Below are 16,893 nucleotides of genomic sequence, written 5' to 3' on the forward strand. Positions count from 1 at the left end.
TTCGGCTGGCTATCAATGAGACTAAACAAGAACGTCCTCACCCAGCTGCTTAGAACATTTGAGGCGGGGCTGCTTTCCTGTGGCAGCCATTAAAGTGCCTTTGGTCTGAATACATAGCTAACTTTATTTTGGAAGATCGTATCACGCCGCTCTTGAGTCAGGAAGGGGAAATGTCTGTCTGGGGCTATGCCGTGAAACATGTATGTAGCATACATAGACTGTATAAAGAAGACCTCAAAGGAACGCAAGGCTGTTATATGGGATCCTGTTGTTTGTACTCCCCATTTAATGAAGGAATAAAAGCTCAGACAATTTATAACCTCTGATCTATATATGGACAGAAGGTGTTATGGTGATGGTTAGTCTTATTAACTTCTGGATAAGTTACTGTCGCAAATCAGAACATCTAGGCAACATTATTTATAAAAGACTTGGTCAAATGGGGCAATGTATTGGTTCTCATTAGTATTGCGATGGTGGTTATCTCCGTGGGAAACACAATACTTGTTTGCCCACCTCCCCAGCCACCCATATATAAATATATATAGCTGAAAATATATTGCTGTTTTGTTGCAGGCAAAATGTCTGTTCTCATCCGCACGGTATTGGTGCTTTTATCCGTGGCTTTCGCTTCGGGTTGTGTCCAAACAGAGAAGCATGGAAAAGCCTTGTGTGCCGGTCTCACTGATGTGCCATATGTGCAACAAAGGTGTATCAAATGAATCTGTCAGCCCATCTGTTTGCTGGGCTCCCCACATGCTCACCAGAGTCCACCTGACCTCATACTGTTGAGAAAAGAATACTTGATGAAAGGATCATTTGAGGTTTGAAGTTACGGTCTGACATTGATGGAAGCATTTTTTTTGTCTCGTGGCTGAAATTGAGAGAAACACCAATCTTCCCGAACGTCTGCGTTTAAAAAAATTGTCCCTCAAGATTTTTTTTAATTAGCTGCGCGCGTTTTAAAATTTACACACAAAGTTAACCTCCTCCATTCATTCAGCGGAGTTTACACAACCCCTGACCCAACATCCACCAACCTAAACTCTTTTAACGCCAAGCAAGGAAGTCACGTCACCCACTCAACATCCACCCCGCATTATCTCAGAGGCCTGTTTGAAGAACTCAGCAGAGAGGAAGGCACGCCAGGCTACACAATCAACAGGCCCGGGTACAGCCTGTCCAGCATATGTTCTCGGGCCAACTCCCTTTGCATGAGAACAGCTTCCTACCCCCACCCCCAATCAAACGCTCCAAGATAATCGTAAGATATCACTGCTTAGAGTCAGAGGCAATATTTTGCCTGGAGGTAATTTTGTGGACTTGGCGGCGGGCATTAATTGTTGTTTGATTTACTGTTTTCTCACCTTCCCTTCGCCCACTGCCATGGACTTCAATAGAGTAATTAGGTGCTGAGATTAGAGCATGGAGTGTTAGATTACAGAAGTGGTTTGTGACACTCCCCAGGAGTACTGGAGCTTTTTCCCAACTGTAGTAATTACAGTAAGCAACTAAGTGAAATGAAGTAAAATGCACAGTACCAGAACACATGCTGTTTATGGTAAATATATAATCACTGATATATGTCTACTTATATGTCTTCAGTTCCTGTTCTGTATCTGGGTTCTTCATTATCATAAAATGTGACTCAATGATCTGCTTCCTCATCAGAGTCTTGACTTGGCAACATTCTTCTTTATTTCCCATATTTCATTAAGGCCATCATAAACACTGAATGCCAACCACATGCAAAGCGCCACAGTAACATATGTGTTTCAAACCTAATAGACTTTTAGATGTAATTATTCTTGGCATGTTCATGCCCTTACTACTACATGCACATTTTTGTGAAAAATGAATAATAATGCAAGCATTATATGAATACAGAATACAGATTCAGTGACATTCTGAATATTACACTTAGCCTTGACAGAAGACATTTAGCAGTAGTAATTTAGAGCTTGGCTTGGCAGGGTTTTGGACGTCTTTGAGAATCACTGAGAGCTCAGTTAGGAGCGCAGGTGGCTGCCTTACCCCTTTCATTGCCGTCATTAATGCTCTCATCAAGGGAGGGTTAATACTAGCTGTTCCTTCATTTCCACTCCAGGTGCTCACAAACTGATTGTAAGCTTTTAGTGATTGAGTAACACAGTTTTGTTCTGTGTAACACTAATGCACTACTATAGAATTTAGCCCTGCTTCAAGCCTGTAGAAAGAGCCTGGTATATAATGTATCCACTCTGATAGCCACCCCCTGTTTTCAGCACTGTACCGCAACTCTAAATGGAGGGAACCTCTCTATCAGCAGTCAGCGATTAATGTAATTATGTCAATCATCAAATGCACGGGGTATGATAACGCCGTGTCTCACAGAGTTAATGGGGTGAGTAACAGTCGGGCAAAACACTGCTCCTCCATGCTGCCCCGGGAAATGGGTGGAGGTCGGAAAAGGGCAATAACTCAATCTGAAAGGCTAGAATAAATAATGTGCCTCTTGTCTTATCACACAGACCAATGCTAGGGAAACCAGTTACATAACCCCTCGGTTCGAGTAGTTATATGCGGGTTGAAGTTTGATCATACTTTTAAAAAAGAGTTTAGCGAGGCCAGGTTGAGTACATCCAAAATCTGCGGTCAGTCTTATCCAAGTTTAATAGGATGGTAATTTATACTGTAAGTTCATTTTGCAATGACACTAACACTGTTGCAACGACACTAACACTGTTGCAGCGCATTTAGCAACAAGCAGCTTCCTTGTTCACCGGCTTGTTTTTTTGGTTAACCATACAGTCATCTATGGCAGCCCGAAAGAAATAACCTACAAACTGAATTATTCTGAATCGGGCAGTCATGTAGTCACCCATCAATTGTATGTTGCAGGCGATCTGATGAAGCGACACCATACGTTGTGACTGGAGTTATTAGCCTGACCTTCTTAGCCTAGAGTTGGAATAAAGGTGCGAGAGAGATGGTTCCAGATGTCCAGTGGAGACGCTCATATTCAGCCCCTTTCATCTCCTTTTGTCCTGCTCCTCAAAGGACCTGGCTCTCTCTCATGTTTCTTCCCTGTGTTTACTGCTTTGAATGCCCGAACCCAGGGCAGCATGTCTGTAGCACTCCTGCCAGTCTGAGAGTCTTGATGGTGAATTAGGTTAGGTAGCTGATTTCTAATATGAAGCGCTTCACCTCGTCTGTGATCACAGCTCAGGTTATACCGTTTCCAAGGGAATCATTAGTGCAATGCCGTGAAAGGAAACGCCACAGAGAATGCAGGGGGAAGAGGGTCTTTATTGTGCATAATTGACTTCAGTGTTTGAGAATTTCTCCCACGAGGTGTGAAGAGTCAGGCAAGACAAGCCCGTTGCTGCATTACAGATCAGGAGTGAAAGGCAACCCACCGCTTCTATTCAATCAAATGCCAAGAGAAAGTACAGCTGTTAGCCCGGCAAATGTCAAGGGAATTCACAGCATAGCATCTAACCTGATTCAACCTTTCAGCAGCAACATTTACGATATAACCGGCTTTGATTGTATTTTTTATATTAGTGTGAGGCAGGTAGAACCAGGGTCATTTGGAAATAAACTCAAAAAACAAGCCAGATTGAGTTGAAAAAGTTCTCCAGCGGAGGTTACTCAACTGCACTGAAATGATTAATCTTTAACCTGTCGCAAGCTGTTTTGCCTCACGAGGCAGAAATCACTGTCAATGCTGAAAGATTTTGCAAATGAAATGCAAATGTAAATGCAACCCGCAGTCATGTTGATGAAACTCAAAGTGTCAACATTTGTGAAAACATAAAGACGTGTGCTAACAGTTGCCATAGTGATTCGTTTAGATATTGTTAGATTTCTGTGTACTTCTAGTTCAGTGAGTTACAGGGATGGCCTTGAGTGCAACCTTCTACACAGGATTTAATACATGTTTTTGACATTAAATACAATGTGTAACTTCTGAGAACCTCTTCAGGGTCCACCATTGTCGTGGATGATCATTCTTCTTGACCCCACCCCCCTTGACCCGATCCCCCCCATACCTCACGGACTGGTTGCACGCTTTTACGTCACTACAAATACCAACACTAATTACTCCGGAGTGGTAACTGAAAGCTGCCTTTCCGTACCTTTAACAGAGTAGCTGTTGCCATTACTTACAGCCACAGCCGTTATTTGTTGGCCGTCATCCTTGCCCAGAGTCAAAGCCGGTGATGGGCTGATTGGACTAGACTGGTGAGTATTCTTTTGCCAAATGTGTGAGAGCTGCCAAGCTGGGTGCAATGTGTACCCTTCCCCCAGGGGACAAAACGGAAATGACAAGGCAATCTCCACGCTGTCTCCATCCCCACGGCAACATGGACGAGGTTATTCATCCCCAAGGTTAATGGGATTGTGGCTCGTAACAAAGGTGCCAGATTGAGACAAACATGTGCCTGTTGTACTTCAGGGAGTATGACACGGAGCGGCTGATGTCACACAACACAACACTGCAAGTGAGCTAAACAGATGGCATCACACACAGCAAAAAATATACACACACAAAAGAAATGCGCACTAAGCCACAGGCACAGATGAGCTACCCCCCCCCCCCCCCCCCCATACACACATACATACACACACACACACACACACACACACACACACACACACACACACACACACACACACACACAGACACACGCTCAGTATCCTCACCTTAGTACTTACCCAGTTCCATCAAAGCCTCAGTAGCCCATTGGGTTCATTTTGACCAAGCTCATCCAGCCTCACAGTTAGTCGTCATAATTATGATTACCACCTTCGGATCTGTAAGGAAGAAGAAAAAAACACAGCGCTTGAACAATCCGAATGAGGTTAATCAACGTGAGAGCACATTTCTGGGGAAAGACTGCCCTGTGTGGTAGTGTCCTGTGGTGTGGGCTGCTGGGATGGAGGGAGGGATGAGGGAGTGTGCAGCTAACACCAAGCAGTGAGGAGTTGTATCTCTGCTCAGGATGCAGGTATCATTATACAAAATAGGCAGGAGCGCTCCGAGCCACCCTGACCTCTGCTCAGTGGTAGGAGCATATTATGCCGTGTGCCATGGAGAGTCAAGGTCTCAGTCAGACCCCTAATTAGAACATGAGTTCCACATAGAGGCTCAGGAAGGGAAAACGAGAGAGTGATCGTCCGCCTTTGCATCCATTATACAAAAGGCATTCATTCAAGTTCATGATGCAAGATCATGTTCCGGGAATGCATTTGTTGTAGTCACAAATTACTTGCTGCCACCCACTTTGAAAACACAGCTTAATGCTACACTATGCTATACCTGATAATCAAGCTGGTGCTAACCAGAAACCTGAAAACATTTTTGCTTAGACCCCACCATTTCTGCCCAGCCCTTAAGGAAGCATTATGTTGACATTGCAGGAATAATGGAACATTCAGGAGTCATTCTGATTTTCAGTCAGCATTCCATCTACCATGTCAGGTGCAGAGAAATTGTGTCTGTGTGCTTTTGGTGTTTTTTTAGTAAGCTTTTATCAGGAAAGCCATATTTCTGTGCCATACTTCATGTTTACGAGTGACTCAAAAATAGCCCTGTCTCTCGTCCCAGTGGAAGCGATGTCGTGAGGAACAGCAGTTGGAAAGAAAACGAGGCTTTTCATAAAGAACTTCACATTTTTAAAAATGCATTCCAGGAGGAAGTGGAGTTTCAGGAAACTGCAGAGGAGACTGTGTTGAGGCTAGTGGAGTTCACACCATCATGAATCAGTTCACTTTGGGAGTACCTTGAATATGACAGAAACAATATCCCTAAGCTTAATAATTGATGGGTCTTGGCTTAAAAGATCTTGTTGGAGGTAGAGCTGTGAGAGAGCTGTCAGGTGAGCAAGGTCCAGGCTGCACCAGATAAATGTGATTGGAGCTGGCAAACAGATTATCAGTCTCATGTGCCAGGTCATGGTGAAACCTTGTCTGGTCTTCTTAATGGCCCATAACTCAGAATCTGGGCCCTCAGATGAAGTGTGTCACTTGCCCACTGCCAGCGGAGACTTTAGATTATATTAAACCCGGACTCCTGTGTGCTGTAATGTTTAGATAGAAACACAGGCTAACAATTATCATGGATTTTCATTGGGTTTAAAAAAAAAGGGGGGGGGGGGATTGTTTTGGTTGCTCTGGATTTAATAATGCATGCCTGTTGGTGTACAGTGACGAAAATAAGAGCAAGGTGTTTTTCACTGATGAACTGGATTGTTTGGTTTTAATATAGAAGCCAGATAGACCTGTGTACACAGCTAAGGATATTAAAGCAAACATTGCACTGAAGATCAAGAGCCCTCTTATCACTTGATAACATAGAATATAGAAAAGTTTGACAAAGTAATTTGGGAAATGAAATTGGATTAGCTGTGTTATTCTGTCTTTTTTATTCAGAGAGCATAGTTGTGTTTTGCCTAAAAAGCCCCATCTCACTGATTGCTTCTATTGTTTGAAGTCAATACCCAACTATAAAAATCACAGCTTACTTGTGACTATTTGCAATTCTGAAATTGCTTTTTCAGGTGAGGTAGACTATTAGGAAGGCCAGTTTTGTAAACAAGACAAATCACATGGCTCTGTTTGAAAAATAAGTGACCCACGCTGTCTCACCAGCAAGACAGCAGAAGCCTGGAGTTTATTTCCTGCAGGGTTGAAAGGGAGAGGTACATTTAGGGAACACTGACATGGGTAGAGCTCTAACCTCTTGCTGGGTTGTGTCAGCTGCGAACACACCAAACACCCATCCTTTTCATGCACTTACCAAATACAAGCAGGTGAACGTGGCACGAGGAGGAATCAATGAGAGGGCAAAGAAGCTGTGATCCATCTACACATGTAAAATTTCCCAGATGTTTGGAAGAACACGGGCAAGCAGGGGAGCAGATCTATTTAAAGGGCACGTCCAGCAGACAAAGCAGGACATGAGATTTATTAAACCGATACGTTGTTCCATCGAAGAATAATGGATGCTGTGCTTTTAATGTATTCTGTTGAGACTTTGTTACAACACCACTATCATCACCATCATCTATAGGCAGAGAGATAATGAAGAGTGCTGCGAGTGAGAAAGGTAGGCTATTAAAATATGTATAGCTCAATAGGCCTGTCTGCCTTCTCAATACACAAAGTAAGGCTGATAAGAGACCATTGTAAGACCTTTAAAGGAAGCCACATCATTATCCCCTTGCACTGAAAGGAAACCTGACCTTAATCTGTCAGAATCAAAAGAAACTTTACCCCCATCCCTTGAGTGCTCAACCCATGGTCCTGGCAATTTAAACACTGGATTCCACCAGTGCTGAGTTTCTAATGAGATCAGGGCCCATATTCACATAGCATTTTTAGCTTGCCACCAAGAGTACTAGTTGCATAAAGATTTCTACCTAAAAGTTTTTTCCTAAATCCGATTCACAAACAGATAAATAAATAACTATGTGCCAGGCTACACATTACAATTTATAACTTAATACACTATCAACACAGTGAATATCTACGCGCAGTTTTGAACAAAAATGAAATTGTATGATGAGACGTTTGTGTAGACAGGAGCTAGTTTTACAAACGGAGAAGCAAGGGCTGCATTTCGAAAGTCTCTACTCCGGAACCCATTTTCAAAAATATGCATTTTCAGGCCCCGAAAACGCTGTTGACATGTGACCGCAAGGCCAAAATGTAATAACGGTTCTCTGTTTTAGCAAAAACTATGTTTTCACTGTTGTCGTGTGGACCCTTAGTTTCTACTTTTAGCTCTAAGGGACTTTGTGAATTACTTAGTGAAAAAAATCCCCAGAGAGTCCCAAAGAGTTTCTCCTGAAGCAAGTTACAAATTACTTTAAGCATTAAGATGCTTTGTAAATATGGCTATGTGAAAAAAAATGTGAACACAAGAACATCTGCACTATAATAATTGGTTTGCACTGTTAAACAAACTAGTTATTTGCACTCACTGAGAGAAAAAGGAGAATTCATCAAACCAATTTGACTACCGGTACTATAGAGGGGAGTGAGGTTCCCCCATTACTGATGGCTAAATTACAGTGAGTAATCTCTGATACTTTCCTGAGCTGAGGCTGAGAGTCCTGTTACCATGAGGTAGGGTTTTGAGCGGTGGAGAGCGTCACCTGGACAAGTTGGTCCCGGTTAAAGTTCAAAAGATGTTACATGACACACTACACACTAATAAAAAAACTAAAAAAAACTTAAAACAAAGCCTATTACAGCCAACCATGCTATCGATGTCACCGATCCTCTCACTTCAGAGGTCAATAACAGACTGTCCCTTCATTACCAGGACGCTGGTAATAATATCACACAAACTCCTCCCATCAGGAGTCAACTACAGTACGTAAATTAATAATAACCCACAGGATACATTTGACATATACGTATACAATTTTTTTTTAATTCATACATTCCCTCACAGATCAGTGTATAATACATGCAGCCTTTCATTAATAACACTTTAATCAAATTAAACTCAATTAAACATTGAGTTTTACAGAATTAACACTCAAATTGTAATACATTAAAAACACCCCCATAGCTAATAGAGCAGTCCACTGTTTGGTGCGCACACACCAATAAGGAAGTAGACCCAGAGGCACTCTGCTTGGCAGGCGTCAGTTGCGTTACAGGTAAGCACTGAGCTATTACTGGATTTATAAAATGTCACAATCATGTGCCAAAAACATCCTGGCTTGCAGCACTGCGCGCATCATGCTGTTAATCCAGAGATTTCCTTCACCAGCACCCGAGATATGTCCATCAAAAAGTTTCCAGATATAAGTCACATTCATTTTTTAATGTGCTGTGCATTAAATGCTCCTAACAGCGTGAACTATTTCCACATTGTCCATAAGCTGATAACTTGACATTGTTCATGTTAAATGTATATTCTTATAGAAAAAGTAAACGTATACACAGTCCATTTCGTGTATGTACCACCAGCATAATTCATGTCCCTTGTGCACAAATAGCGAGAATCTTACTCAGTCATAGTTACCATGGTAATCACATTATGGCAAGTAAAGGGGGAAATCAGACGTGCTTGAGGTTACTTGCTCTCTCTTTCACTGATTAGGGTTACTGATAGTAATTGATGGGTATTTGTACAATCCGCCTATCTGCTTTTTCTCAGCTTTGTTCACTGTATGCACCTCATGACAGGGTATTCTGCTACTTTATGGTCTGAAGTCCTACCCTGACATATGAGATTCACACAGAGATGGTATTGGAATGAAAGACAGGAACTGTTTGTCTCTGATCACCAAAGCGCCCCAGTTTACGCTACACCAGATACTGAAATAATTTGCATGCAACTATTCTGAGAAAGAATCTTCTCAAGAACACTGATGTTGTTTGACGAGAAAACAGGCCCCCGGCCTCCACCCTTTGTTGATTCAGGTGCCTGTGGTTTGGTCCTCATCAGAGATGTTTTTTACACTTTGCAGGGAGCCACGGGCCTGGGAGCTGGGCGTCGTCCTACCCAGAGTGTGCTGAGATGAATCAGTCACCGGTGGACATCTCCGACAAGGACGCCCGCGTCTCCAGCGAGTGCCAAGAACTGACGCTGGAAGGGTTTGAAGTGCCGTCCTCCAACAAGACCTCTATGAAGAACACAGGCAAGACAGGTCAGTGAGGAGGAAAACAGCCTTGGCGTTGAAGATCGTTAACCCTGATAGTCTATGATAACTCTGTGCAGGGCAGAATTGGCGCCTCATGTATGTTTGACAGTGTTCTGATAAGCCAAACAAGTGAGGGAGCTGGAGCTTAGATGTTAATCCTAATCAATATTAAAACAGGCCATCCCATCAGTCAGACCGGCGTCTGTTTGTTTACTCTCATGCCTAATCACGTTTTCGATGAAATCTCCTCCACCCAGTTAGCCACCAGCCCACTGGCGCAGATTGGCCAGAAGGCGCAGGCAGATCTGAGGCATGCCACTGATCAAGGATTTGACTTTTAGACAAACTGATTTGGCTGATTTGGCATGCTGTGATGCAAGTCTCTTTGGCTATTTTGACACGAGATCTCAGAATGGAGATGGAAGCTCCTACAAGTGAAATTTCTTATAAAAGAAAAAAAAAAACATCTGCTATGAAGATGGCATGAATATTTATTGTGTTAGTTATGATAAAACATTCATTGACTCAATGATCAGATAGTTGCTGCTCTGCCCTGATACAGTGAGACTGGTGTGGATGGCGAGGTGTTGTCGTGTGTGCTGTTTACTGAGCGCTCAGACAAACCCTGTAAATCCCTGGTGCTTTATATCTCACTCTCTCCCTGTGCTCTGAGCTCCTTTAGCCCCTGCCAGGGGCAGATATATCTCCGACTCCCAACAGGCTCTCGCTTAGTCCTGCTTCCCCTGCGCTGCATTTGTCATGGTTCCTTTAAACAGCGGCTCGTCGCGTGTTCGTCCCAGTGTGCTATCTACTCTTCAGCTGTTTGTTTGTGTTTATTTCTGCGTCATCCGCAGTACCAGCCCTGAGGTCGAAACATCCTGTCTGTTTGACAGTCTCGCCGAAAAAAATCTGTCACCAACGTTCGATCAGTGACTGACCCAATCTCTGTTCAAATGCCAACCACGGAAATATAAGGAGGTTGTCAGCTTACGGTGTCTACATATTCCCTTCATATGGAAGGGGGGTGGGGGGAAATACAGAGAAGGCAAAATCTTGACATTTTGGGGCCTCGAACATCACAGCATGTGGATAAATATGTCCATGAATCTGAGTGGCAAAGCCTCTTGGACTGTGTCAGGGAGAGGAAGGTGAAGTAGAGGATGTAAGACGTAGCCTGGAGCTGTGTCTCAGATTGGCCTCCGCTGCGCGTGACAGAAGAGAACTCGGCGGGGGCTGCATCCAAGAAGTGCTGCCCTTAACTTGCTTCACGGAAGCCACGGTTTCTGCAGAACACAGTGCGTTTGAGACCAGTTGCAAACTCTTGTCGACGTGAAGTGTCTGATCCCAGACGCCGCTTTTTGCCAAATTAGAGTGGGAAAATAAATCCTAAAAGAATAGCGTCAGAGTGCTTTTGAAATGGCACTCTTTCTTGACTTCTCCCTGCCAGACGGCAATGATTTTTTGCCGGACCAATAATTCTGATGTGCCAAATTTGTCTCATAAAAGCTGCATTATAAATTGTCTGGGTCCATTTAAAAGGCAGTCTGTGTGACAGACTGTATTTTTCGAAAGGCCTGGCTGGGTAATTAAAACTCTGAGGCCTGAGTACACTTTTTGAACATGGCTTAAAGTGTTTTGTTTGCTGGGGTTATTATCTTTAGGGGGAGTTTAGAGGAAAGTCTGAAAGCTCTTTTGCAGACCGTTCATATTTCAACAGCAATTTTTTAAGTTAGCATGCCATGGAAGGAAGCAAGGGAAATGAGACTACTTACAATGAGGTTGAAAAGGCAAGGTTTTTAAAGGTTTATTATAAAAAAGTATCAACTCAATAATACTAATTCTTTATTTTGTACTTGGTATGGTCCAATTGTATATGGCGTACCTCTGCGTAATGTTCCATAGTAAGTACATTATTTGCATAACTAGCACATCACCGATAGTATTTAGTTACTTAACATTTAAATAGCTAAAAATATATATATATTGTGCTCCTGTCTTCATTGCATTACTGCAGTTTCCATCCTGCTGAAGAATGACTACTTTGTGAGGGGGGCAGGACTGCCTGGTCGCTTCAAAGCCGAGAAGATGGTTTTCCACTGGGGTGGCAGCAGCGGCTCGACGGGCTCTGAACACAGCATCAACGGTCGCAAGTTCCCTGTGGAGGTGAGAGATGTGGTCTTGTACACTGTGAAACATTTGCATTGAACTTGCATTGTAAACACCTAAAGGTGACCTCTGGACGCAGTTACAAAGGCCAAAGGTCCCAGAGTTGTGTGGGTGTGTATTGAGACAATCAAGCTTATACTCTCAAGTTACTTACTATCGGCTCTTTATTTTTACTTTATATCTCTTTCTGAAATCTGGAACTCTTGGATGCTTCCAGCCTTCCTTTCAGGCTTCCTTTTCAAGACTTACATGTTTCGGTTTTGTGTAATACTGTCTCTGCATACTTGTTGTCATCCTCTCCGTTAAACTGTGTAAAGAACATTAATTATAAGTGTAAGCCGCACTCATGTCAACTTGAAGAAATACTGCACTGCTTTGCATGTGTTTGTTCGGCACTTTTATTACCCGCAGCAGATTGAGGCGAATGGTGTCAGTGCAGTTATTTAAGAGACTACAGGTTTGCTCAGCCAAAGAAATTAAGCAAATAAAGCTGATGCAAAGAAGCCGCAGTAATTGGCTAATATGGTTAAAAGCTCACGATAAATGTCTAATGTTCCTCACCCTGAACACATGGACAGAGAACAAATGAACACAATTACAGCATTGAATTAAAGGAATTTCAAAGTGAGAAGTTGATGAGCTTTGTAAGCAGCACTTTGCTTTGTTGCAGGTTCAAGCATTAAAGGATTTATTTACTGAGTTCCTCCTCTCCCTCGCTGTCTGCTAATTCTCTTGGTGCCAGCCTTCGGCCTTTATGTGTTACCAGGAGTCTGTGAGCCTGAAAAAGTCCAGAGTCCTTAGCATCCTTCTAATATTTTGAAAAAGAAAATATTGAGTGACCATTTGTTGTTTGATGCAGCAATATGGCAGGTGTCATTGGAAATGTTGCTGAGTGTTCAGCGCACTTTCAGTATAGTTTGTTGGCTATTAAATTACATTATTTCTTCTCTTAGTGAAAAAAATGTAAAGCCTCTTTACACTGTAAGGTAAATGCATGATTCATTTCACCACAGTATGCCTACAATGCAAAGTTAATTGGAATTCACAACATTTATATTAATACACGTATGCTGTTTAATAGGAAGTTACGCAAGCGCTTTCATATGAATATTTTCGGACACTGAGATGATGAGCCCTAATTTTATTGATGGGCAACGTGGCTGGCAACACGCAAATTCTGCCGTGCACGACCTAAAGCTAATTTAATGTTAAAACTTAAATAATTTGGCTAATTTCGTAACAAGCAAAATCCTAAGCACAAACATGGGTGCAACACAATGCTGGGGTGTGTCCATGGAGGTATTATATAGACTTTTAATGGCCGATGCTATGCTAGCTACTTTAGCCCAGGAAGTTCCATATTGGCTGCATCTTTAAAAATGACGTCCCTTGGGTGCTCATTTACAGCATAATTTCTACGAAAAGCCAATTAAGTGCCACATTACAGATGTCATTTATGCAGATTGGTGGATATTCCTGACTTAAAAACTACCTGTTCATGCATGAGTTTAGTGTAGGGTTAGGCTTCTCACGCATGCATGTTGACAACATTCCTTATTTCAGGATAGCGATAAAGGAGACTGGGTGCTTAGATTTGACTAAAAGACTAATGCTTTTTCGCCCACACTATTATATTAGCCTTATACATAGGGTATATGGGAAACAGTAAAAGAAAAACATCATTAAATGCAAATGAAGAAAATCTCTGGAAGTTAAACAACGTCCAACGTGAGCACCTATTAATATCATTATTGTTGTGTTTTGTATAATATATATACGTCTTCAGCAATTTTCTGTGAGCGCTGATTCCAGGACAGTGTTTTTGGAGTAGAAATTCTGTCCTATAATGGTTCAAATGCCGTCATGCTCCGCTGTGAATTGCACTATAATTCACCTGCATGTATCCTGCATCAAGCCAACTATGCGCTTTCCCAAATGACTTTGTGACTCATCAGAGGCAATTTTCAACATCCACCAATCAGCATAGACGACACACTATTTTCATTGCCTGCTGTCAAATTTCACATGGTGCCTAATTGGCTTTTCGTAGAAATGGTGCCAGAGGTGATCGCCCGGGGTCAGACATTTTTAAAGATGTCGGCGATCAGTTTGGATGCTACCTGGCTGAAGCTAACCCTCCACCACATCCTGACCCCTGCCTGTGTTCCATAGACAGTAAAAGGTGTGTCTAAAAAGATGACCAATTTAAAGTCAACTCATTTAAAGTCATTTAAAGTCAACCTCCATTATGTTCCTCCAGATGTTAACAAGCGCTACAACAGCATATAATGTATACACATGAGGTTGTATATTATATAATATATCATCGATAAAGCCCTGATTAACTGATAACTCTGACTGTAAAGCCCTATTGGTTTAGGTGAATAACATCGCCATGTAGTACATTCAGTTAGTAGGCAAATACCTTAACAAATTCATAAAAACAGCCTCATGATGTGTAGAAAATTCCTGCTCATCAGAGCAGCGATGCGCTAGACACAATAAGGCAAAAATGCTGTTGCTAACTTTTTAATTTATAATTTTTGCCATGTAATATTGGCCTAAATGTCCATGTCCACAGATCATGGTATACATTTCAGCAAGGCACATGAGGCGTAGGTATAGGGAGAGGGTGGCCAAATTACGCCGCTCGTTCATGGGCCTCACTAAGCAGGACTGCCGGAGACATTTCCACTTACGCCCAGGGGCTGTTAATTGTATTTGCTGTCTAATTGGTTCGGACCTAGAGAAACTCCACAGATACTCTATTTAATAGTGCTTCGTCAAAAGCTTGGCTTTCATCCAGTGTGAGAAGAGAGCTGTGAAGGTAGTCATCAAGGCGCTGTGATGACCGTCAATCAAACTGTACAGACACAAAAAACAAACGTACACAAACTTTGCAGATAAGGTGAAAGCCACCTGGTGACATTGTGGCCACAAAGAAAAGAAAACGGAATCGACTAGAGGACAAAGTCTAGGTGTTTACGAGCCGAAAGGCAGAATACAAATGTCTCTTTTTCAGTTAGATAGGCATTATCTATCATATCGCTCAGCGATACGTGCAGTCACCGCCTCCCTTGTTCACAGAGCACCACAGTTTATTGTTTTTCCATCACCTGATATGCAACTGATATGTAACACTTCACTGTATAACAAAAAAAAGTACTACTAAAATACACTCCCCATAGGAACAAATCTCACTCCAAGCTAAACTCAAAGTTTGGCAGCCATGTATAGGTTTTTTTTAAATATTTAAATTGATTTCTTCTGGCGGTCTCTAAAATAATTTCATGTCGGCCATGAACCTTGCACATAAGAATCTCCGTTTCCTCTGGTGTAAACTGTTCCGTTTGTGACCAGAAACTTGTTTGCTCCATTGTAGGACAATTACTCTATTGCTCCATGTCGAATCATTGCGATTGGCTGACAAACAGTGACTTGATTGGCACACCCACTAATTACTTAACCCATTTATGCTTGATTTTGTCCTGACCTGTATCAATAAAAATGAGCAAATGTAGTTATTCCTGCCTATTCTCACTGCGTGCTTGCTGCTGCGCCGAGCCTGTTTGCGGTGCTCCTTGTGCTATGAAATGAGGGCCTGATCTGTCTAATAATCAATGTACCATGCATTCAGTTAAGGTGAGTAGAGATGCTCTCTACCCACACAGAAGATAGCCTTGAGTGTGTTCACAGCACTCAGATGCAGAGTTTGAATGTGGTTAATATTTTGAGGTGCCAAGACATCAGAATGAGATGATTTGTCCAGTGCAGCACATTTGGTGTGGCCCATTTCTGTTTTTGAGTGAGCTGCAAAAAAACAAGTCACTCCAAAGTGTTTTTTCATGTGCACTGGCCTTTGAGCAAACAGTTAAGGTCAGGACTGAATGTCCATCAGGATATTCACTTAAAATGTATTTTAAAAATGCCATCAGACCAAACGGGGGTCAGTTATTATGGAGGTGATTTACAAGTACATGAGGGATGAAATGCTCCTGTCAGAGGAGAACAGTAATGACTGTAGCGAAGCATTGCAGGTACAGTATGGTATGGTATAGTATGCTACGGCCATATAGTTTTTCAAATAATCTAACAAACTGAGAAACAACAGTTTACATTCACTCCAATGTCATCTGTACCATGAGTTCTGAAACCATGAGGGGTAAAAGGCAAACAAACCAGCCGTACTGCAGGAAATGCTATAATGATCTCTCTTGTTAAGCTAATTTGCCATTTCGGAGACAGCTTATCTGTCCCATCCATGCTTTCCATGAAAGCTATCTGTGGCGGTCTGTAGTGGACGCCAGTGGCTCTGGTGAATGTGCTGCCTGTGCGGCGGGCTGAGGGTCTACTCCTTCCTCTGAGCTTCTCCATGCTCCTCATTAGACGACTGCCTCCCCCCTTACACCCTCCACCATGCAACACATCTGCCTGCTCCTCTTCCATGTAGCTGGAGAGTTGATTGGCGTGTGTGTGTTTGTTTGTTTGTGTGTGAGTGTGTGTACAAAAATGTGTATGTATATATGTATGTATGTATGTATGTATGTATGTATGTATGTATGTATGTATGTATGTATGTATGTATGTATGTATGTATCTATGTATCTATGAATGTGTGTGTGTGTGTGTACAAAAATGTGTAAATGTGTATGTATGTTTGTATTTCTGTGCGTGTGTGCGTTTGTGCGTGTGAGTGTGTGTGTGTGTGTGTTTGTGTGTGTGTCTATGTGCCTGTATGTGTGAGCGTGCTTCTACATTTTCTGGTACAGCAGCAATGCAAGGCATCGAAACTCAGCCAATTACATCAGCAGCCCTCACTCTGATGCATGCATGGCTCAGTGGCCACTCGTCAGATTAAAGGAAGATGGCAAAACGCAACAACAATGGGAGTGTGCGAGCCAGCATCAGTGTTATCTGCATGTAAGAGCTCCTATAATTGGGTTAGTCTTAAGGATGGAGTTGGTTGTTGGCTCGGACGTGGTTGAACACACATAGCAAATCCTACAACAACCAATCTCTGCATGACAAGCAGGACGAGACGCAAGAAATGATTCCAGTGGGGGGAAAAGTAATGATAAAG

The 16,893-nt window shown here is 42.4% G+C and overlaps 1 protein-coding gene across 1 annotated transcript in view; it reads left to right on the forward strand.

Annotated features, from left to right (window-relative positions):
* The window catches only part of ca16b (carbonic anhydrase XVI b), a 61,730-nt gene that overhangs the window by 17,956 nt on the left and 26,881 nt on the right, over nt 1–16,893 (forward strand). Inside the window, exons 3-4 of the mRNA XM_031567985.2 lie at nt 9,474–9,653; nt 11,662–11,810. Coding sequence (XP_031423845.1) covers nt 9,474–9,653; nt 11,662–11,810 — 329 coding nt within the window. The remainder of the gene's footprint in view (nt 1–9,473; nt 9,654–11,661; nt 11,811–16,893) is intronic.

Source organism: Clupea harengus, chromosome 5 (assembly GCF_900700415.2).
Source record: "Clupea harengus chromosome 5, Ch_v2.0.2, whole genome shotgun sequence".
NCBI classification, from domain to species: Eukaryota; Metazoa; Chordata; class Actinopteri; order Clupeiformes; family Clupeidae; genus Clupea; species Clupea harengus.